A 23,864-nucleotide genomic window follows, 5' to 3' on the forward strand; every position below is an offset into this window, starting at 1 on the left:
TAGTCTTTTAATTCACATACACATATTTACACCACGGAAGGTGAGGAACAGCGATGATTTGATCTGAAACCACTTCTATCCCCTCACCCTCACTGCCTCTCAACCCTAGATTTTAACGCACTGTACATAGAAGGTTACCCTCAATGTATTTATTCATATATACATGTATTTACACGTTTCTTCCTCAGTTGGTTTAAGTTTCTTCGGCTTGCTGGTGAGTTTGGTTTAGTTGGTTTCATTGACCTTCCTGGCACGGAGGGGTCTTCTGTAAGGGAAATTCCTTCCTGGATCAGTTAATGAAAGATCAACACAGAAGTGAGTCTTGCTCCACTCGACACTCTTGTGGTTTGTGTGGGACAGACGCCCTCTGTATTTTCTGCGTTCTGGCTTGCTGTGCATTACGAACGGGCAGCAAAGGCCCTCCTGACTAAACTTCAGGCAAAAAGGCCTTTGGAGGCCCTACATTCTGCTTGTTTCTTCCCTTGGTGCCCAGGAACCCCACACTCTCTCCAGCCCCACCCCTGGGTGGCTCTGAACTCCCTTAGTTCAACCTCAATTTCCATTTAAAGCATTTTCGCCCTGGTAATGGAGTGGAGGGTGTCCCTGGTGGAGGGACGGGTGGGTCCCATCTTGCTGCCCTGCTCGCGGCTGGCGCCCAGCAGCTGAGTGCAGGCCCTCCTGGAGCCCCACCGCCCTTGGTGGGTGTCTGATCATGCCTGTCCTGTCCTGCCCTGCACGCCAGCCTCCTTCTTCCCCCAGCTCCTCCAGGTGCAGATCATCTAGCTCTTCAGCACATCTGGACCTCCCCGCCCCCTTTCTGTACTGATTGTAAATAACATGCACTTATTTCCTCGTATCAGACACTCTAGAATGAACCACCTGTCCCGCAAACATACCCGAATGGCTAAGAGTGCTTCCTCCATGGATTTGGCCTCTGAGTTGTGTCATTCAAACTGTTTTGTTGCGTGGGGACAGCAAAGCAAAGTCACACCTTTGTAATCCTCCGGGACCCGCACACACAAAGCCAAACCGCAGACCTGCCCTTTCCGCAAAGTACGGATTCTTCTGGCCTCTTGAAAACAAGATATTGGTTTGTCTTGTTCTTTAGGTCCTGCTTTCATCTGGGTCTCACAAATACTTAATCACTCGGGAGCTTGGTTTATTCCTCTGAGGGGTAATTTATTTTACTGCCGCTTTTTAATCTGTTATGCCCTTATTTTTCATAGCCTCCCTGAGAAAGTCATCAGGCAAAAAGCACCTTTTATTTGAGCAACGGTCAGAGCATTTATCTTTGAGGTTATGAAATTGTAGAATGTTTTGCCGTGTCCTGCTCTGTCATCTTTGTTTGCGTGTTTGTTTTTCATTCAGGCTGTGCCGTCTTCTCGTTATGTGTGGCATTTGTCGTTGCTGACTTTTGAGAAAGCAGTAAACGCTGAACATCCTGTTCACATACAGGCAGTGATTCCATAAAGCCCCCTTAATGCCCAGAGTGTGAGTTGTGTCCATTGAAATGAAGATGTACAAATCAGAAAATTGCCAATTAAAACCCCTTTTCAGTAGGAAAACATGACGGGGGTTTTCTTTTAACAGGAAGGGCAAGTTGGAGGAAAGAAGGAGCTTGTTGGAAGAGGAGGGTAGTTCTCTTGGGCTCAGTCCACCCTGAGGGTGGCAGGGCATGGCGCCGCTGTCTACTTTTCTGTATCCTGTCCTTTCTCTGAAGCGATGCTGCTCAAGGCACGGGCTGTTTGCTGCCTGGTGCCAGTGAGCTGAACAGGGAAATTGAGAGTGGGCAGTGAGCATGTTAAAGCAGTTGAACAGGGTGATTTTATGTCTGTTGAGTCTAATAATAAATTCGAGCTTGTAGTTTATGTCTTTCATTTTCCCCCTACAATAATTATCTTATAAAAATATCCATTTGTAAAAGACAGAAAATCTAAAGGGGACCGTGAGGGGGAACCAAATGCAAAACGGATCCTCTTCTGCGATGGTTTGAGAAGCACTGCTCTTACGTCTCTTAGTCGGTCACACACACACACACACACACACACACACACACACACCCACACACACACACACACCCTGATCCTCCTTGAAGGTGGGCTTGGAGGCTCTCCCAGCACACGCTTCTGCTTTGTCTGTCATCTTCTGGACAGTCAGTTGGTTGCAAAAAAAAAACTCTTTGTTCCTCACAACACAAGAACGGGAGCATTGTTTTATTCCCTTACCATTTACGACGTTTGGAATTTCTGTTAAACCTTGTTATGTGGCTGTTTTCCTTTGGTTATTCCTGGGTTCTGAAGTGCTTTTGATTAATTGTGACGTTTGTAAGATTTTAGGGACTGAGGATTGTTGCCCAGTTAGTAAGCAGCAGTCATGCTCTCTCCCTGTTGATCAAATGTCAGTTCATATTGGGAATATGACCTATTCAGGAGTGTTTCTGGTGGGTCGTTAGGGAGGTAAGAGTTGAGTCTGGGCAGGACACGGGAGGTTAAAACTTAAGGGAGCTAATTTTTACAAAGTGGAAAACGTGTGTGTGTGTGGAGGGTGTTATTTTGTTAAATACTAGAATGTTAACTTAAAATGTTAGGGTATTTTGAGCACCAGCAGTTAAAGATACTATGCTTACTGTTTTACATGATCTCAACGATAGTTAAGGGAAGACTTGTTTGTGCTATAGAATTATAAATATATGTAATACTCGAAGCAGCCTTGAGCTGGGGTGGCTTTATCAGTCCCACCCACATAGTGATTGATTCCAGTTTGGGGTTCTGAGCAGATCCGTTTAAAGCCCTGTGCCATAGGGCTGCTTTTTGTTTTTTCCCTGCTCTCAAATACTGTTTTTTGAGCATCTTTATGAGCAGGGCCAGAGAGGTGGTTTAAAGCAGGACACGTACAGGTTCACACCCTCAAAGGTGTTTCTTTTCCATTAGGCGTTGAGATCTTGAAAATTCAAGGAAGAGCTAATAGGAGGCAATTTATGATAAAGGTCAAGTCAGCTATACAGGGGGTAAAAACACTTAGGTAGAAAAAGGAAAGCGACTATTGGCTACAGCGTTAGGAAAAAAGTAAAGAAACCTTTCCAAGAGTCATGAGGATTCACATTAATAGAGTGTCTGACATGTAAAATTGTGTAAATGAACAATGTCTGGTTAAGGAGATTGAAGTTGTGATTTGTAGACACCAAGTGGATAAATTAGGGGATTGGTATCTGTGTAGGATGGTAATAGGGAGAGGCCTGAGAAAGGTAGGTTAGGGCCAGTTTTTCAAATCCCTAACTAAGGACTTTGGAGTTTTTGTATGGGCAGAAGGTAACCTATAATTTGGCCATGAAGGAGGGGTTTGAATAGACTAGAGAAGTGGACTTCCCCCTCTCCCCCCACCCCCTGCATTACAAGCTTTAATTCCAGGTGGATTTATTTGGCTGAATTGGAGTTAGAAGAGCTTAGAGGTGGGGAGACTATTTCCTCTGGGGGTGTGAGACCAGGTCAGTGACCGGCTAAGGTGGACGGGGTGTCCTTACACAATATGAAGGCAGTTGTGCATGTGTTTGTGATAGTATCGTGTTAAAGCACAGAATGCTAAATAAATGTGGCAGATGATTTGTGAAAAAGTACAAAAGCCATTAATCCCGTGTCACCTAATACCGCATGCCGCTTTGGAAATACCCAGGCACACCCTGGTTTGTGCACAGGCACGCGCTTGTGTGCAGACGTACACACATGCTCATGGTGCATATTTTATATCAGTGTAGAAAACGTAGCCCTTTAAAGCAAATTTATTGCCCTTTAAAGCAGGCTTGTGGTTTACGAGAGTGAGAGAGAATAGAGAACCTTAATTAGAATCAAAGAGTTTGCTTGAAATAAGGTCTCTCTTCCCTTTTGTGTCATGATTTTATTGCTGCACGTAGATCTGTATCCTCCGATCTCTGCTTGTTGTTAATTTTCTTTTGCTTTTACAGGCCCAGGCTGCAAGCACAAAGGAAGTTTGCTCAATCCCAGCCGAATAGTCCCAGCACAACTCCAGTAAAGATAGCGGAGCCATTGCTACCCCCTCCAGCTACTCAAATTTCTGACCTCTCTAAAAGGAAGCCTAAGACAGAAGATTTTCTTACCTTTCTCTGCCTTCGAGGTAAGACTGTGTTGCCAGTTTGGCGGGAGCAGCCTGGTTGAAAGAAAAAGGGGCAAGGCTGTCCCCAGGAGGTTTGATGTTGGCTTTGGTCTCTGCTCTACACCCTCTTTGAATTCCCAGCCTGGTTTGAAGGAGTGAGAGTGTAAAGTGAGGAATCCCACCCAGAGGGTGCTTGAGCCTTCCTGTTTCTCCTTCCCTTTTCCTCTGACTCTTGAATCACCTTTCTTGGCGTCTCAACACACAGTGTCACAGTTTGTAGTCTTACATTTGTACAATTGACTTCTCCCTGACATCCTTTTAGGACCTCTACCACCCCAGCATCACCGTCATACACATGCTTTGCAAACTTGGCTTTTTGTTTTGTAATTTTTTTTGTGTTTGGTGGGGTAGTTGTGGATGGGTGTTAAGTCCCGTTTCCTTGTGCTTCCTGAGGTCTGGGAATAAGCCACGCTGATGGAGGGTACACTCCCTCCCCCCGCCGTACTACTTTAGGAAAAATAACAGTAGTGCTTTGTAGGTATAGATAACAGTGGAAATATTGGTCTGTACATACGAACAGGACCAATGAACGGAGTGCACGGAGAGGATACAATTTTGTAATGAAGGATGGGTTTGGATTTACATGGCCTTATTTTGGGAAAGTCTTTACTCTAGGAACTAAGTGAGGGAAGAACACAGAAGATGGTGAGGGAGATTGAGGGGCCTCTCCATGTCGGGTAGGGGCATCACAGAAGGGAGACTTGGTGCTTCTCATTGCCCTGTCGGGCCCCTGCGTTTCAGTCTGGCCTTTGATTGATGGTGCTCACATTGGTCACTCCATTGAGGCAGGTCTGTCAGGCTTTTCCACGGAAAGCGGACCCTTGGCAGCTTTTGTGATTATACATATTTCATTGGGAGGCTCTTTGAAACTCCGTATTTCATTTCTCATCAAACTCGATTTACTCATTTTTGGGAATCTGGATGGACCCATTTCCTGTTTTGTTCAGAGGGTTGTAATCTATTACTCTCATCTGTTTTGATGTTTGATTGTCCCAGATCCCATCAGTGGAGCCCCTTCAAGCTGGCTCCCTTGCCCTTTGACACGTCCCTGTCATCCTCCCATCCCAGCTCCCTGACAGCGGAATGTCCCGGACTCTTGTTGTGCACTCCCTCCCTCAGCCCTGAAATCAGCCGTTTCTTCTAAGAGCCCTGTTTATTTTCAGGAACAGCTGCTCTTTAGAAGCTAGGATCTGGGCTTGAGGTGTGCTCATAGCTGTCGGAGGGAAATGCATTGTGTGTGTGTGGGACGTGTGCAAGGGCATGTATGTGCACATGCACACACATGCTCATTTAGTGTGCACATCTATGTCTCTAGGTCTATTAAAATCCATGAATGAGCACCAGTACCTCCCAATTTTAGTTTAGCACCAAAGGGTTCCTTCTGGTTTTCTTTTTTTTTTTCTATATTAAACAGTGAGAAAGTTGACTCCTGTTATCCATAAATTGTTTATTTGATCCATCTTTTCCAGTGTGCCCCACCTCCCATCTCTGCTGCCACCCTCCCCATGGAGCCCTTCTGATCTCACTTGGCTCGGACCCTGTGAACGGCCTGACCTGTGTGTGAACACCTCTTCATCCTCCTTTGGCTCTTGCACACCACAGCGGCTGCCGTGGTCGACACACACACACACACACACACACACCCTTGTACCGGTTTGCTTTAGGACTAAATGGTTCGGGAAGGGAAAATGAAGGGTAAGGTTTTTGTTTGAGATGACAGGCTACTGCTATGATAGTCCTGGGAGACTCAAGACATAAAGGAGGGGAATAACTGTATTTCAGTGCGGACCACTTCTCCCTCCCAAAAGGGAGGTGGGGTGGGTAGCAGGGCCTCCTGCCAGCACCTCCCTTGGGTTTGACACAGCTCCTTGCCGCAGGAGTCTAGTGATCCTAGGTGTTGAGGGTGGAGGTGGAAAGGAGGGTGTAAAAACCCACTAGCAAAGAAGCAAGTGCAGGATCGGCTGTGAAGGGTGAAAGGAAGAGGAAAGATGAGAGCGGCCAGCAGGCTGGTAGGGGGTGGGGTGGTGTCATCAGCAGTGGAGAGTGAGTGGGACCAGGTGCTCAGAGGAAGGAGTTTGGGCCAAAGGGATCTTTGAAGGGTCAACAGTGTCATCAGCAGCAAGATGGTTCAGGTGAATAATTAAAGCTCTGTGTTGGTAGGACTCTTCATTGTGTCTTTTTAATCCCACTGGAGCCAAACTTACCTTGGAGCCATGCCTTAACTTTTCTTTAGGAAGATTCACTGATCTTGTTCTATTAGGATGTCAGAAAACTGCTCTGCAGATTATGGAATTTAGTTATGAAAGTTTTTACCTATGGAGTGGGTGTGACTTGTTTTTAGAGCAGAATTTGTATGTTTGTGCCATGTGCACCTATATATGCATAATTTTTTTAAAATCATATTTTCTCTGGTTTTGGGTGATTTGGGGAGGGCCTTGCTTGGAGAGGCATGCTTATTTCTCGAGTAAATGGCACCTAGGGAAAACATTACCAAGTACCCAGCTTTGACATTTCCAGGCTCTAGACACAAGAGAATCATGTCTTTTCATAGACACAGTTTACTTCTGTCACTTGTCAGATGGAACAAAAGTTTCAGTAAGTGAAACCTAAGATGTTTAATTTTGGAAAAATGCTCTGAGGCTTGGAAAGTTATTCCTACATTCATGAGCCAGACAATAAAATAGGTTTCGTTGTTTATTTTAGCTGATATGCAATAAGGTTTTGACACAGAGTATTGCACCCTCTTACTCTTCCTCCTGTACTCTTTAGATTTAAGGTATTTTATTTTAAAAGCCAGGGCTTTGTGAGGTCAGGTGTGTTTACCTGATCTGGCTTTTCTAAAAGCCTCAAATGGTAGGTGATTCGCTAAGTACTTCATGATATTGGAAATATGATGGATTTGGTGGCATTAGATGGCATACTTTAATATGCAGTTGCTTGAGCTAATTAAAACTCATATTTTGAGGTGTACAAGGGTTAAATAGACAAAGCCTGTTGTAGTGGTACTTTAATAATTCTCTTTCAGTTTCAAATATTTAAACTTTTTTTAGTTATAAATATATTTCATGTTCCTCTAGGGAAGATCAGCAGAAAAGATGGAGAAACAGACCAAAAAATAAAAATAAAAAAATAATCAAAATACCCCTTCCTCTAATCTTCCAGAGACAACCACTGTTTCTCATCTCTTTGGTGAAAATGTTACTAAGCCTTTTCTGTGCATATACAATACAAGTCACACACCCCAAATGGAATTGCATTATATTTTTATTTTTGCAATCTGGTTTTCCTGTTTCACACTCTCACATAAATACCCCTTCCATCTTGTGGATGTCTCATCATTTATCTAATTCTTGATTTACATGTAGATGTATTTCTAACTTTTAGGTATCAACTGCTGGTGACACTTCCTCACTTAAGTCTTGGCCTCATCTGGAATCTTTACAGACAAAGTTGATAGTTGGGAATTTGATTACGTTTTTTTTCATACCTGCATTCTAATTCTGCCGCTGCTTTTTTCGTATGGGCTCCACACCAAACAGAGCTTGCCTGATCCCCAAACTTTATGCTCAGCCTCAAGAGCCTGGCCACTCCATCACCCTTTACAGGAGTCTCTGGGTAAAGGAGACAGTCTTGATAGGCTCAGTATTGGTGGGAAAGAAAGCCTGGCTGCAGAAATCATGAAGGAATCAAAGACCTGGAAACGATGTTTATTGCCAAGGATTACAGATCATCCTTTTCTCCAGTCCTCTGTTATTACCCATAATAGTCTCAGAGCTAATTTGGAATATGGAAGAGAATGAATCTTGAGACTGAGAAAAAGCCGACAAGTAGAGATCTTTAAGCCTTGGTGTTTGTTACCCATCAGTGACACTCAGCAAGCCCAAGACCCAACCTTCTCCCCACAACTCCATTAAGTATCTTCAGCGAAAACCTGGGGTGGGGAAAAACGATACCATTAATAATTCTGGGATTAGTGTGTACATGTCAACACAGCAGCCAGTTGTTCAGGGATAAGAAGCTTTAGAGATTTAAAAAATCTGTCTTAAGGCACGCGGAGACCTTTCAGCTAAGTTTGCCAGAGCTCTCTCCTTTCCTATTTAATATCATGACCTAAAATCTCTAAAGGAAAGGAAGAGTGAATAGTGCAGCCGGCCTGAAGTGTTTGCCTGCAGTGTATTTATCTTTAAATGGCTGCTTTGAAGGGGGTCCACATGGCTCCTGCCAGAGGCATAATTAGCATCTTTTGCCGGTGTACATTGGCCGAGAAGGGGGAGGGGTGTGTGCCCTGGGCCGCGTGCATCGATTCTAACCATCGCTGCATTTTCTTTCACCGGTCTCGTTATTCTTAATGAGTTCTGTCTGCTTCTCTTTGTCCTGACTATGATGATTAGCAGGTTAAAAAAGCTTAACACAGCAGAGCAGTGGCAGGTTAAATGATTCTCTTATTTATATTTTTCTCTTTATGGGGCTCTGCAAACAAGGGGGATTCCCAAGGGGGTTCCCTGAAAATACACATCTGCACATGGTTCCTTCTTCTGACTGTGGGTTTCATCGTCCAGTGTCACAGTTCGGAGGAAAGAAGAGAGCTCTTTTGGAGGAGTTCTTAGGAAAGACCCACACTGTCAGCCATGGCGAAGCAGTCCTTTCTGTTTTGGGACTGCTTGCCTTTTGTTTCCCAGGTCTTAGAGAATCTTCAGCGATCAGCCACCATTCAATTGCTAATTAATTCAGCAAAAAGCCTTTATTGAACGCTTCTTACATGCCGGACACTAGAAAACAGATTAGCAACAGGAAAGCGGTATCCCTGTGGCAGGTGCGATAGACCAGCTAGGCAATGCCAGGGTAGAGGGTGCGTGTGTGGAACAGGAAAGGACTCTGCCCAAGGCTCTCTGGGATGGAGCTGGCTTTGTAGAAGTAGAAAGCTCTGCAGGAGCGCCTACCAAGGCCTGGGATGGAGCTGGCTTTGTAGAAGGAGAAAGTTCTGCAGGAGCCCCTACCAAGGCCTGGGATGGTGTTGGGTTTCTGTTTTGGAGGGACCCCCCTCGTTAAAGCAGGGGAGTTAGACGTGTCAGATTCTGTGGGCCCTGGGCTGGATATTCACTGAGGTTCTTCAGCTGAGAGAGGAGACATAACATGTCCAGACCCTTATTGAGTAAGATGATCCCGGCAACTTCGGAAAACGGATTGAGGCTAGAGGAAGGGCTCTCCAGCGGGTTGTTGTAGGAACACAGGCCGGAGGCTGAATGATCCTGGTGGATCTTGGGCAGATGACTTAAACCACTCTCAGTCCAAGTGTCTTCTTTTGTAAAATAGGTGTGTAGTTAGCACACAGTTGCTGTGGAGTTAAAGTCATGGGTGTGAAGCAGGCCAGATGGTGCCTGTGGTGACCATCCAATGGACTTACGTTTCCCAGTGAATTTAGGCAGAGGAACAGGGTATTGGAGGAGCCTTCCATTTGAAACTGAAGAGGAACGATATAAAAGACCAGCTGAGGAGAATGCAGGTACCAGAAGAGACAGACCACCCATGGAACTCTCTCTAAAGACAGTCGTTGGCTTTATTGGTAAGGAGCACATGTTTTGATAGAGTACTGGCGTTGGGTATTGAGGACGATAAATTCTAAGTAGGGCAAATGCAAAAGCCTGGGGTGATTTAGAGGTCACAGAATGAAAGGGGATTAACCTGCTAGAAAGCAATTAAGTAATCCTCCAATTGCAAGGAACACTATGGCACTAGTAATGAACTTCCTTGAGCAAAATGGGAATACTTTACATGAACTCTTTGGGGGAGGAAGGCCCTCTGTCACAGTGGTACACAACTTTTTTTTTGATGGATCCTTTTGAGAGGTGTCGCATCTTAATTTTTGAGAGAGGTAACAGACAAAGTGGTATTCTTGCCACCCTGAGGATTTCAGTGGCCACCCTCACTTTTCTCCAGATCAAACTGGCCTTATGTTCCTCATACGCTTGGTTTTCCAAGAGTCTGTGTACTTGGCCGAGTTGTGCTGAGCAAGCAATTTACTTGCCAGGATAGTTTATCAGGCTAGTTACGAAGAAATATGAAACCATCGTGTCCTTAAGCGCCAAGGAGGGGAAGGATGGATCCCCTTTAATTGCTCTGTGACCTCGATCAGTCGTTAAGACTCCAAGACATTTTGCTCAGAGGGTTGGCCCCGCTCCAGACTAGCTGGCCTCCGACCAGGCTTTGCCCTCCCTGCAGATAAAGCAGCTCCCTTCTCCCTGCCCGTGGCTGCTGGCGCGGAGTCAGTAGCCTTTCTCACAGTTGCCTCCGGCCTCCCCCTTAGTTTCTGGAGAGTCCCGTAGTATTTCTCGTCCTTCCTGAAATCCATCTAGAGAAGGTAGATGGAAGTAACGATAGTCCTGTTTTGTTTACAGAGCACCTTGCTGGCAGCTGACAGCACTAAAGTCATCAGGACCCACGTCCCAAAGGCAAGGTGCCCCTTCTACCGTATTTATGTCTGATAGGATTTGTGGACACTTTCGTGGTGGAGAGAGCACAGACTTGGGTGTTCGGGGTCGTCTCTATGTGGCCTTGATGAAGTTAATTTCTGACTTGTTTCCACTTCTGCTAGGTTGAGTGTGCCGTGTGGTGTGATCTGCACATTCAATTGCTGTGAGGAGATCCAGAGCCCTCATTGCATTTGACTGGATGTGTATTCGTTTGTGTACGTTTCAAGCCACAGGTGTAGACAGCCTCATGGGAAAGACAGTAAGCAGATTATTCCAGCTGTTAATTAAATGATACTTTCTCCTATTGCTGTGGTCGGCTAGGTCGGTACGTGAGCCGACATGTTAAGAGGGAAAGTGGTTCTCGTTGCCAAGTCTCTCACGTCAGGGATCTTAGAGCACGTGCCCTGCCGTGGGGCATTTCCTAAACGTGCAGTCAGACTGGCACATCTGGGGGCACGTAACTGAAGAGGGGCACACTGAGGTGACAGTCATATCATCACTTCCTCCCTGTTCTTCCTGAAAAAAGGCTCTTACGGGCTGAAGGTTTCCAGCTCTCACAAGGCATTACTCTGCCCAAGTTCCAGAAATTCTAACTGTTGAGTTCATTTTGTGTTTGCATCCTATTTCTGTGCACCGCACTGCCCCCCTCCCCTTGTTGCCAGTCTGATAGCTTTCCCATTTAGTAAAGCAGAGAGGAAATAAATTGCCTTTGCTCTCACCTATGGAAAGTGACAGCCTGCTTTTATAGTTTCGAGTTGTTTTTGTCACTGAAGCCATGTGTCAGCCTAATAATGGCACTGAAGTGTGGGTGTTGACAGTGCTTTTGCATATGCTACCTCAGAGGCCTTTGGGGTCATCACAGATGTTATGTGTGAAGACATTAATCTCATTGTACAGACAAGTAAATGGAGGCTCCTGACGAGTGGGCACGTGACTGCCGAGCTGATGCTTCGTCCTGGACTTTTGGATTCCATGTAGAGTCCTTTTCAATGATTGCCATCCTTTTTTTGGATAACGTGTGTATTATAAGGAAGAGCAGTTCCAGGATGGGCTTCATTGCCCAGGCTCCTCCTTATCCCATAAGGAATTAGGGGCCCCCTTTGTGTTTGGCCTTTGGCTGGAGGGCTGTTTCCCAAGCCCTGCTAAATGTACCCCTGGTGGTGCCAGAAATGACATTAGCTGCATGTTTAAAAATTCTATTGTAATATTAACTACCTTTTCTTTAGGGCATGTGATATTAATTTTCTACTGATATAATAGAGAGAATCCATTTAAATCATGAATATGAATCACTTTAAAGAAAATAGCAGGTGGATATGGCACATAATCTTAGGGCCTGTGGAAGTGGGTGGGGTTTGGGAAGTCTTGGTGTAAATTCTTCTTCCCTGGTAAATTGTAAAGGCCGACCTGGAAGAGACAGAGGTCATCATTCCGTGTGTTATAGTTGTCCCAGTCTTTCAGGGCACTTGGTGTTTACGTGTGGGGTGCGTGAGTGTTCAGGGTGAGTACGGATGTCTGGTCTGTGAGGGTTGCTGGTGCCTGGATCAGTGCCGGGTACATACACAGTGGGATGAATGGACCAAGGCAGTTGTACCCACTTTCTCCCTTGACTCTCCAGTTTCAAAGGATGGCGCTCTCTCTTCTCCTCTAACTCAGGAAATCAGTAAATAACTATCCCTTTCTCCCCCTACCCAGGCCCTACCAGGTCACTTTGAAGTTTTGTATTTCAATTTAATATGATAGTAGGGGCTGATTGCTTTCATTCTGTTTGTGTATCCTGAAGATCAATCCACGAACACGCCAAATCGGGGGGGGGGGGACAGCCCAGAGGTTATTAGGTCAAGCTACAGAATTTGACTCCCCAGCTAAATGACAGCGGGCAGGGAATCCCTTTAGGGTCTTTGCAAAATAGAGCCAGCTATGTTTAGCTTGTTAAGATAAAGAACTGGTCGGGGGAGGGAAGATAATGAGAACGAGGGCTTGTATGTGTACATGATTCATGGAGAAGAATCCAATTTTATAGAAACCACAGCCCAAATTAGAGAAAGCAAGCTTTTGGATTAAAATGATTTCTGTTGTGGTTGTAACATACCACAGTTTGATTTTTGTCCAGATGAAAACATTTGGTTTTCACTTCAGTAAATATTGTGGAGACATTGCCAGCTAATTCTGAAAAGTAATGAAATACGGCTTTGGCAAAGCGCAGATGCGTTCTGCACTCCCGATCCCACCGACTGATCCAAGTTCAGATTTTTTTTTCACGTTTGCTAATGTGCTTGAATAATCAGGAGAGAAAAATCTGCCTGCGATTTTAATAGAAAACTGTATATACTAAATACACATGTATAACTACCCCCCCCTTCCCCATACCCTATGCGATCCTTAACTCTCTTAAAACACTAAAAGCATTCACCTTTCATTGATTACTCCTTTAAAACTACAGAGTTTGTAAAGGAGCGAGATGGTGTGATTTTTGTGTGATAAGCAGCCTGTCTGACTTGCACGAGTGGGGCTTATACCTCTGATGGGGAGAGCCCACCTGAGGACACCAGGTGTGGGTGCTGCAGAGCCCTTCCTTTCTCAGACCCCTTGTTTTCACCTCCTTCGCCTGTGTTTTGCAGCAGAGCCCTGCTGTAGAAAGGGAAGGTTGTTATTTTCGTCTCCGTAGATCCGTGCCCGGTTTTCTGAATGCTGAACCCACAATGAGCTTTTCAAAAGTTTGCCTCATCTGACATTTGGAGGGAAGACGTTTCCCTAATAAATTTTCTAGAGAGGAAGCTTACCTCTTACGTGAGAGAATCTATAAGTTGCCAACTATTTTTAACGAAAAATTCTAAAAACACGTATAGTCTTCTGTTTTCAAATACTAAATGTTAATTTAACTTTCTATTCACACAGCCTCAATTTGATTATCTAATATACCTGTTCACCCATTTTATACTGAAGAATGTAGGATAATTTTCACCAGTGATAAACAGCAGAGACTTCTGGGTGATTTTAGGGCTTTAAAATATCCTTTCCTTCATCTTTTTCTTTTTCTTTTTCTTTGTGTGTCTAGCAGATTCCTCCTCTAAACTTATTTGTAAATTAGATAATTGAGCTTGTATCTAGGCTAAGAAGAAATAAATAAGCTCTATGTGAATGTCTTGACTAGTTTGGCTTCTCAGATGCTTTTGGTTTCCTTTTATGTATTTGAGGTTCTTCTTTGGCTATTCTCAAGGTATTACCAGACAACAGTCAGTGTTTCTCTATCACCTTGATTATGAAATGTGAGATGATCTTACTGGTTTTGTGTCAACAAGAAAGAAAGAAAGAAGCTGTTTTTGCTGCCTTTCCCCTAGTGCTGTGCTTTCTCCTGATCTGGAATGTTGGCTTGGCCTCTCCGTGGCTTTGCAGATGGACATGTCAGCGGGTTCTTAGAGGGATTTCCAGTAGCTACGTGGTGACAGAGCTTTGGAATATGCAGCATTAGACTCTGTTGGATTTAGTCTTTTCTCCTTGCTTCAGTTTCACTACAAGGTTAATGAGAGGTACAGTTGGTATGCAGGTCCCCAGTAAAATTCTGGAGGTCTGGTTTTTCTGGGGGAGAAGGCTGTAGTTGATGAGGCCACTACTGAGGGACAGGTTATAGATTGGCAGTGGCTTCTTGAACAAAACCTGGAGAATAGTGAGGCCATACCCAGGCTTGGGGAGAGTGCCATCCATGATGAGTGGCACCTGCGGAGGGGAGAATTGGCACAAGCCTAATATTTGAACCAAGGGCATCTTGCCTCTGTTAGTAATTAACTGACCTCTCCGCCTGAGGATCCTTATTATTGAGCATTGGTCCTTTTCCTCCACTTATCCCTTCTCCCTTCTTTGTACGAGCCTCTCCATTCCCCATCTGGTTTGAGAATCTTCATTGCCTTTTATTTTGTTGATGCTTGATCTTTAGGTCCAGACCAACATGTCAATCATCTGATGAGAACCCAAATCACCTTTCAGGGTGAAAGCATTCTGCTTTTATCCCCCGTGCCTCCATACTTAGAGAAATTGTGTCCTTTCCCACCTCTGACTGCAGAGCCAGTCCTGTCAGAAAGATTTTGTAGTATTATAAGTTTTGGTTTGAGAGTGAGTGCCTCAGGAAACACACACCTCCACCTCCCCTTTTACTGGTCTTCTGTTTTCTGTTTCACTTTTCTCTTAGCCTCTGACTGTCTTTTAGACTATGTAACAGGTTACATCACTTTGTTTTTATATTTGCTGAGAAGCTGTTTAAAGAAATGGATTCATGGGACTTCCCTGGTGGTCCAGTGGTAAGGAATCCACCTTACAATGCAGGGGACACGGGTTCGATCCTTGGTTGGGGAACTAAGATCCCACATGCCGCGGGGCAGCTAAGCCCGCGGGCCACAGCTACTGAGCTCACACGCCTCAACTAGAGCCCGCAGTGCCACAAACTACAGAGGCCATGCGCTCTGGAACCCACGCACCACAGCTAGAGAGAAGCCCGCGTGCCGCAACAAAAGATCCCACATGCCGCAACGAAGATCCCGTGTGCCGCAGCTAAGATCCGACGCAGCCAAAAATAAATAAAAAATAAATCTATATATAAAAAAAAGAAATGGATTCATAAGATTGGTTGTTTTCTTTTGTTGAAGAAATTACTTCATATGCTTTCTTTAAGATGTTAATGAAACTTGGATTCTGAACTGAGCTCCTAAACATTCCCTCCATTTTAGTTCTTTGGAACATAAATTTAATGTTCACCCCATTCTCAGAATCTTGAATGTAAGGAATTTGATGCTTTATGCATTGGGTTTGAGTTTCAAAAACTCCTCAACAGATTCTGTAGGTGGCAGTTAATTATTTCTCGTGTGTTTCATGTAGATTTTACCTGATTCTGTTTGAAACATAGATTTACTTTCCCCCTTTTAAAGTTACTCCCAAATGGCCTCTGTTGCAGTTTATTGCCTTTTCTCCTGAGGGGGCGGGAAAGAGGAAGGTGAAGCGGGTAATGGCTTACTTCCTGGAGTTATAGCCTTTAATCCTGCTTCCCTCCGACAGAGGGCAGAGTGGGCTGTGGAAGTTACTGCAGGGTCTGCACGAAAACCTGCCCTTCACAGTACTAATCCATTTTCTGATTTGAGCCGCTGGTCAGTGCATCCAAAACAGTGTGTAGGAAGGCTCTTCTTTAAAGGGAGTTAGATGTGGGTATTTTGATCTCGAAGGAACTTGAAGAGATTTATTTAACCTATTCCTTCTCATTCTACTGAAGAGGGAAGTGTAATGGCTGAGTCTGTAACTTCCAGGTGTTGGGTCCCTAGCTCTGTCTGTCTGGCAGCATGTAGTGTGTTACCTTGTGTCACGTTACATGCTAGAATGAGTTGGAGTTTATGGTAAATTTCCTTTTCTTTCTCTTTTTTCTTTTTCTCTCTCTTTTTTTTTTTTACTCAGAACCTCTTTTGAGTGCTGAAATAAGGTTTCTCCTGCTTTTTCTTAAAGTTAGATTTAGGAAAGGATCTAATGGTATGGGTATATTTGGCTGTGGAGGTACTTAATGTATATCTGTGTGGATGGTAAGTTCCAACTGAAAACTTCTAAGTAGGAAGCTAGTAAGGGTCGTGTCTCCTCTTTTTGTATTCAGTCTTGTACCAATTGTAAAACCACTTAGTACAAGGGTAAATATATTGTTCCAGTGGAAATACGGCCAGATATTTCCTTCTTCTATTTTTTGAAAAACTTCATCTCTAACTTCTATTTGATTAGACGATTTTCCCCCAAAGCCTCTGTCAGACCTTCCTTCTGTTGAGAACCTGCTTCTAATTGGAAGTGATCAAAGGGGAGAAAACAAAGGAAATGGCTTTTGTCAGAGTGTATCCAATTCTGTTATCCACAGAATTTTTGTCACATACATCCCTTTGGAGTTTCATTTCCATTCAGTGGCGTGACCCACATAACTTGTGGGGTTTTGAGTATTGGTAGGTCATTGACGACAACAAGAGGAAGGTACTGTCTTTGCCTTTGTGTTTCTGGGAGCTGGGCGGTTTTGGTTTCCCACTTCAGTGCCGTGATAACCACTCAGTCATGTCCATCTCCTTGTTAGAACATGCAGCCCCGCAGTTGGACAGGAATGGTTTAAACCATTGTGGTTGAAGTTTGAGATCCCTGTTTGGGAAGGAGAGCAAATTTGGTTACTTGAATCTTGACCGGTGTTCCTGGAGTGTTAGCTCATTCACAGGAAACTGTCAAGAAGAAATGAACTTCACATTTATTAGTTCTTCTGTTACTTGATAGTAGCTCTCCTCAAGATACCTAATGGGGAAGAAGATTGACATGTGGCCAGAAATTAACTCAGGGGCTTAAAAAAATTTGATCAATTAATCAATTAATTTGGGGGGTTTTTAACAGCCTTCGGTCCCAAACAGTATACCAATTAATTGACAGATCTCCTTCTGAAAATTCATGATTTGATGAAGAAGAACTGTATTGTGCTTCTTTGTAATATTGAGCTTATTTTCTGGTTTATTGTTCTGTCTTATGTTCAGAAACAAAAACATTTGGGGATGAGGAGGTTAAGGTGTGAAAGGAGTAAGGGATGTGTGTGAAGAGGGTTTTTTATTTCTTTAAACCAGCCTCTCAGTTAGTGTTATGCAGGAATTTATTTTAATAATTTTACATGCTATTAACCTGATCATCATATCAAAGTAGCTTCCAAATATATTGTGGTTTTTGGGGACCCATCCCTGTCATTCACCCCATATGAATATGAGATAGTTTCCTTCTATAAGGAAATGTCATATTTTGTTTTTACTATTTGCTTCTGTCTGATTGTCTCTTCTTTCATTTTAAATTCGTTAGCTCAAATTCATACTTAAGTCTAGAAAGTTAAAGGCATAACCCAGAATAGACTCTTGTCCTTGACACTGTGGGTAGATTTTTTTTAAAAAATTTATTAATTTTTCTTGCTCAGTTCAGTCCTTGGTGGTTTTTCCCTTCCCTTCTTAAGAACTATTCAAATGAGATTTTTAAAATTTTCATTTATGTTTGGTGAATGGCATCATCCCCCTACTGGGGGATTTTGCTTGAAATCTGTTAAAAGGACACAGATGGAGTTATATTTCCTGGGGGATGTTTGAAAAATAAATTAAAAATGGCAGTAGAGATAAATAGCTTTGTTTTATCTGCTCAGTCATGAGGATTTAAGTTTGTAACTTAACGAATGGCTCCATTTGAAGTGCGCCTCTGGAAGGGGTGAGGATCCAGGCCTGTGTTTATGCACCTTCTTTTAAACCCACTAGGTTCTCCTGCGCTGCCCAACAGCATGGTATATTTCGGAAGCTCTCAGGACGAGGAGGACGTCGAGGAGGAAGATGATGAGACAGAAGACGTCAAAACAGCTACCAACAACACTTCATCTTCATGCCAGTCAACCCCCAGGAAAGGAAAAACCCACAAGCATGTTCACAATGGACATGGTAGGCCCACTGTTGAATTTGGGTTAAAAAAGATAAAATCCAAAGCTTTGGGTGAAAGGTAGAACCGATCATATGTTGAGAAGAGGAAGCCTGCAGAGCTGGTTTGTGGCGACGCTAGTTTTGGATGCTTCTTTAAGTACCAGGCACTTAGCGGACATTGGTGTGACACGGTCCAATCAAGTGTGTTCTAGACAAATACATTGTTAAGATGAGGATACATAGTCTTACGTTTGCGGAGATGATGATAAATTCCATAAGAGCGGCAGACGTAGGAATTGGAAGAGGAAGACGTCACATCTAAACAGAGATGGTCAAGATGATTTCGTGAAGACGCTATTGTGATCAACTTACTGTTGTGATTTTAGCAGGCAGAGATAGTGAAGAAAGGAAAGTGTTATCCAGGATGTGAAATCAAGTACATGCATATGTATTGTGAACTAGACTGATTTTTTTTCCCCCCTTGACTGTTAACATTGTGGGGGAGGACATGTAGCCCACAAAACAGGAACAAAAGGTTGAATATGAGAGAGAGAAAAGTATAAATAAGTTGGCTGTGTAAAGTGCTCAGTGGTTTTTCAACAGGGAGGTGACTTAATTGTAGTTACATTCTGAAAAGATTAAGCTGGCCTCAATTAAGAGGAATTCATAAAAGGAAATGATTTAAAGAAGAGGAAACACATTGACAGGCTGTAATTGTAGGCAATTACCTGGCCAAAGGTAACAAGGGACTACAAGGTGGTCATGGCAATGTAAATGGGAGGAGGATAAAGTACAAAAATGTGTAGGTAGATATAGAAATACTGCAGGGAGTAGGCTTGAGAGAACTTGATGACTAATTGGATTAGCGTGGCGTGGGGGGAAAGGAAGTAAGAAAAGAGGAAAGAAAAGAAGAGTGGAGCAAAGAGCATAAGGTTGGGAGAAATGACTGCTGTTTTCTGTGAGTTCCTAACCAGGTTCTTTGCTCAAGATCATACTTCCGTTGGGACTCACAGAGACCCTAGAAGGTAGAGCGTCCCCGTCTACAAGTGGCAGAAAACCAGTGCTGCCAGTCTAAGTGATTGAGGCAGAGGAAAGCTGCTCATTTTTTTTTTCCTCCACGGCTGTGCACTGAACTACTCCTCGTCTTTCTGGACCCAATGGGAAGTAGAGGTGCAGGACCAGCATTGCTTAGGTGTGACAGGAATCTGTCTCACCTGCACCATTGTTGGGCATTTTTGCCTTGTCAGTTGAGTGATTATTCAAATGTCCTGCTTCTTGCTTAGGGCTGTGTTTAGGTGGCATAGAGACATGACAAAATGTGACTTAAGGACCTGACAGTTTGTTGGGGAGATGAGGTTAATAATCTCAGTGCATAACTCAGTATTTCTCAGCCTCCGGCTCCTCATCTGTAAGGTAGGGATTAAGTGAAGTGTTTGTGTAGCCTCTGTTAGCTGTGTGTGTAGACATGTTCATAGTTAAGGGGTGGCTTCTCTAATTTCCTTTTAGTGGGTGGTCTTTCAGAAATCCCCTTTGTGAGAGGGTGGATTGAGGGCTGTTTTCCATGAATGACAGTAAAAATATGAGCGTTTTCAGGATGGGTTCATCTACGTTATCTCTTCTGATTCCATCTACTTACTCTACAGCGGAGTCATTGGGAGGTGGTCAGGGCAGGAGGTGTTTCTTGCTTTACAGTTGAAGAAATGGAAGATCTGATGTCTTGCACCCATCACCCAAAGTGGCAGATTGCAGTCAAGATTTTTGAAATGCCCCCCGCGCCAGACACTACTCTATTGTAAGGGTGAGCATGTGAACAGTTGTGCTTTGCGATGGGTCCAGCCTGTGCTGTGATGGTGGAGCTACCACTCTCATCTGGTCGACAGCGGCAAAGAGCCAGTGCCACAGGCCACGGCCTGGGAGACACAGCTCTGCGTGGGTCTCCAGTTGTGCTGTTGCCACATGGCTTTCATGTCTTTGGAGGTTTCATGTCTTTAAAAACCCAAAGGATGGCAGTGCTCGCTTCTCGGCGAGGCCAGTGGAAGAAGTGGGCTGAAGCCAGCTCGGAAATGCACAGGCCGTTAGGAAAGCTTCTCCAGTTTCAAGTGACCCAGAGGAAGATGAGAGTTTTGTTGAAGAAGAGAAGTCGGCTTTGGAGAAGGCCAGTTTCTGCCTCAGATTCGGTATTTCAGAAAAACACTGAGCTCGCAATACCTAGTTAGCCGAGCTCACTTACCTGCCCTGTTCTGCATCCTCTGTGACACGAAGAAAGCCGATGACAAGGAAGCAAACTGCCACCAGCAGGTTATCACAGCAGGACTTAGTGACACTGGGGAGTAAGTCCCCCCGGCAGGGGGGCGTAAGGAGATTCCTGAAGGTACTGTCCTCAGCAGCAGAGATTAGAGGGCTATCACCCAAAAGTGGTAAAACGAAAATGTAATAATCTTTGAAAACTGAACATTTAGCTGTGGAATAGTGTTCCTTTCCCAGCCATTTCTAGATAATTGAAATTATACTATAACACCAAATTGCATAACACACACGTTTGTTCCTTTCTCCCCCCCCCCCCCCCCCCCCCCGGTTCTGTTCCCATACCATAAAGGTCTTTATTAGCATCAACTAGTCATCAGGACCTTCGTTTCCTGCCCCTTTTAAGGCTTAATTAGCTGTGTCTTGCTGGGTAGGCATTTAATTTCTCTGATTCTTAGTGTCTTCTTCTATGAAACAAGCAGGATAGTGTAGATGGGCATTCATTTGTTCCTTCCTTCATTTATATCCCGGAAGAAAGAAATAGTTACTGCGTGTGTCTCGGGTAAAGGAATCGTTACCATTGAGATCTGTTATGGTGGATGGTGGACATTGCTGTGTGTTAAAGGGAAGTGGCTTTTCCAAGATGACCTGATTAGCTGGGTAAAGATTCCCTAACTAAAATTTTATTCCTGGAATCCATTTTTTTCCTCCCTGAGACATTAGTACCATTTTCAGATTAAAAACATTTATATCCCACCCTGTTTTCATCTCCTTCTCATTCCCATCTATACTGTATCTTCTTGTCCCTATTATGACCCATAGGAAACTTGGTACCCTGTTGTCTCCCACAGAGTATGAGTTGCAGAATGGCAGCAGTGAACCCCAGGACTGTGGTGGTTTTCACAAGAATCCTCCAAGCAGTCAGGCTGGGATCACTGAGGAACTCTGTTTCCATGATTAACAAATACAGATCAAACAGTGGCGGAATTCCCGTGGCAGCTTAAACTTGTCTTTCCTGCTTTGTTTTTACTGAGACCCTTTTCTTTGTAAATATAGAGCAGAATTTCTTGAAATTCCTTGTAATGGGATTTCATCTTGGGTACCTATCAGTTATAAAAGTGGATATTTGTTTAAACGTGACATCTGTCAACAGAATGAAACAGATATTCCTAAAGAGGATTCACTTGTAATAGAAAGTTATCTGCGGGAGTACAGAAGGTGGTTTACCTGGTCTGTTGGCATGGCATTGGGCCAGTGGCTTTATTGGTAAAGAAAGCAGATAGATGGTCGGTGATTATGTATATGAGGAAACTGCTTGGGCTCACCCAGGACCGGCCCTGACTGACTTTGTTTCTTCTGTCTGGGGTTCAGAGGAGGCCTCCTTCAGGTTCAGAAAGCTGAACTTCTGCAGTTCAGGTTCCGAGAGTGCCTGCAGAGCCCCAAGCTTGATTGGATTTGCAAGGCACCGATGCCCGGTTGCTTCCTGATGAGCAGCAGGCCAGTGTCAGAGGGTTCCTGAGCCATGAGGCCGACCACTTGGGCTTGCCGCTCCCCAGGATGGACGAGGGGACCCTGTGGTGTGACACCTGTGACACGAGGAGGCCAGTGATGCCCTTGTCCTGCTTCGTGTGCCCCTCCCCCGCCCCAGCCCCCTTCCCTGATTTTAGAGGGCACTTGGTGAACATAAGCTCAGGATCATTCTTGAGAGTAAAGTAAGTTCTCTGACTGCATGGGAAGAAAAGGCGGGGTGCAGTTCGTGAATGAGGTGAGGGTGTTCCTTCTCCCTGCCCTTGCCTTCGTTTTTGATTGACTGATTGATTGATACTTGCCTCAGTTTTACTCCCTCATTTTCCAAAAAGTAAAATCTACAGACAGATCATCTCCGTTTCCTTCTGATTTTGGACTCAGGTGAAAAGCGTACAAGTGTTCAACTAGATTTTCTAACAGGGAAAACCTGGATGAGGCCGTAATCACCGTGTGGTCAAGCAGGTCCTCAGAATTGCGGACTTTTTCCACATGAGAGAGTGGAAAGCAAGCTGCCTTTGTGCTCTTCTCCCTGACGCAGGATTTCTCTTGTCCAGCGGTGCCTGCCCCTGCTTCGTGTGCTGGAGATGTCGAGGTGTGTCGGCAAATCCAGCAGCATCTGTACCCTCCCCCGGGAGCAGCACCCTCACTGAAATGTGGGGAGATAAATGCACAGAAAACAAAATGGGGAAAACTAACTCTATATTATGGGGGTAGCTTTGGCCCAAAACCCTGATTTGGCGGCAAGTCCGAAGTTTTATTTAGGCTGCGTTGGTTTGAAGAAACGAGAACCCAAGCTGCCGATGGTGTCCTGCTTTATCTCGTTTCTCCCCTAAACTTGAACCCCAGTGAAGCAGCAGGTTCCCTACAGAGCAGGAGTGGGGCTAGTGGAAGCTGATGCCAGGAGAGAAGGCACGCTCCCCCTGCCCTCCCCATAGGTGTCTAATGGGGCCTGGCTGGGGCAGCGCTCAGCTTCCCAGGGATAGGAGCCCTGACCCCAGTGGTCCCCTGCCAGAGCCTGGTGTCCCCAGGCACATGTTTAGTTGTGCAGACATTACAGAGGACTCAAATGTTCTCATTTATAACCCACTGCGCATCCTAATGGAAATGCATGTGTTTATTAAAATGCATAATCTGAAATGACAAGGGATGGCATCACACATGCCTTTGACCTTGGCTCAACACTTAAGGGTCACAATAACAATGCCTCCAGCAGCTTCTATTTCGGTGGCTCTTCAGAGTTTCCAAAATATGCTTCAGTATACAGAACCTCAAATGATCCTAACAGTAGAGCCCTTAGGTAATCTCTGTATTTGGCCATCAAACAACACAGTCAAAACGTGGCTCTTGTATTTGTGTTACAAGTTGATATTTGAAGTGGCTCGGTTTTTGAGACGTTCTCGTCATTGGTAATTGTTTTCCAGCAGGATAAGTGAGGTAGGGTAGAGGAATTAATGCTTTTGTCTGGAATGATTCTGGCTTTGGTTTTTCCTCGCTGGTGAGGCGTTCCTTACCCTTTGCACAGGAGAACTCATTGAGGGTGGATTGTTCACACCAGCTCCATATTGTACATTCTCCACATGCTTGTTTTGCACTTAATGAAAAATGGAAGGAATAGCAGAGACCACTGTTTCTTTGTGAGCTCCTCTCTTTCTGAAGAAGGACATTTCTCAAGTCTTTTTTCTTTTTTCTTTTTTTCACAAGTCTTTTTTAAACAACATGTCATCGGACTCCCAGCTGGAATAATTTAATTGCTTTTGGATTGACATGGCGGGGAGGGGGAGTTGTTGTGTAAGCGCCAAAAAGCGGTTGCTTGGGTGACTTTACCACATTTCTGCCCTGTGATTGCCTTTGAGGTACATTCAGCAGCCCCTCTGTCCGGGTGGTGGAGGGGTGGGTTGTGTGGGCAGAGCCAGGGTCCCCCCATGTGCCACGGGGAGATGCTCTCCGGCTGAGAAATGCTTTTTTCTTTTACCTTCCACCCCTCTTCCATTTGGGGCCACTTGGCCGAGTGGTTGAGATC

At 44.5% G+C, this 23,864-nt stretch overlaps 1 protein-coding gene across 1 annotated transcript in view; it reads left to right on the forward strand.

Annotated features, from left to right (window-relative positions):
- Positions 1 to 23,864, forward strand: part of JARID2 (jumonji and AT-rich interaction domain containing 2) — a 241,911-nt gene that overhangs the window by 176,399 nt on the left and 41,648 nt on the right. Inside the window, 2 exon segments of the mRNA XM_036868501.1 lie at positions 3,959 to 4,128; positions 17,918 to 18,094. Coding sequence (XP_036724396.1) covers positions 3,959 to 4,128; positions 17,918 to 18,094 — 347 coding nt within the window.

This window comes from Balaenoptera musculus, chromosome 11 (assembly GCF_009873245.2).
Source record: "Balaenoptera musculus isolate JJ_BM4_2016_0621 chromosome 11, mBalMus1.pri.v3, whole genome shotgun sequence".
NCBI lineage: Eukaryota > Metazoa > Chordata > Mammalia > Artiodactyla > Balaenopteridae > Balaenoptera > Balaenoptera musculus.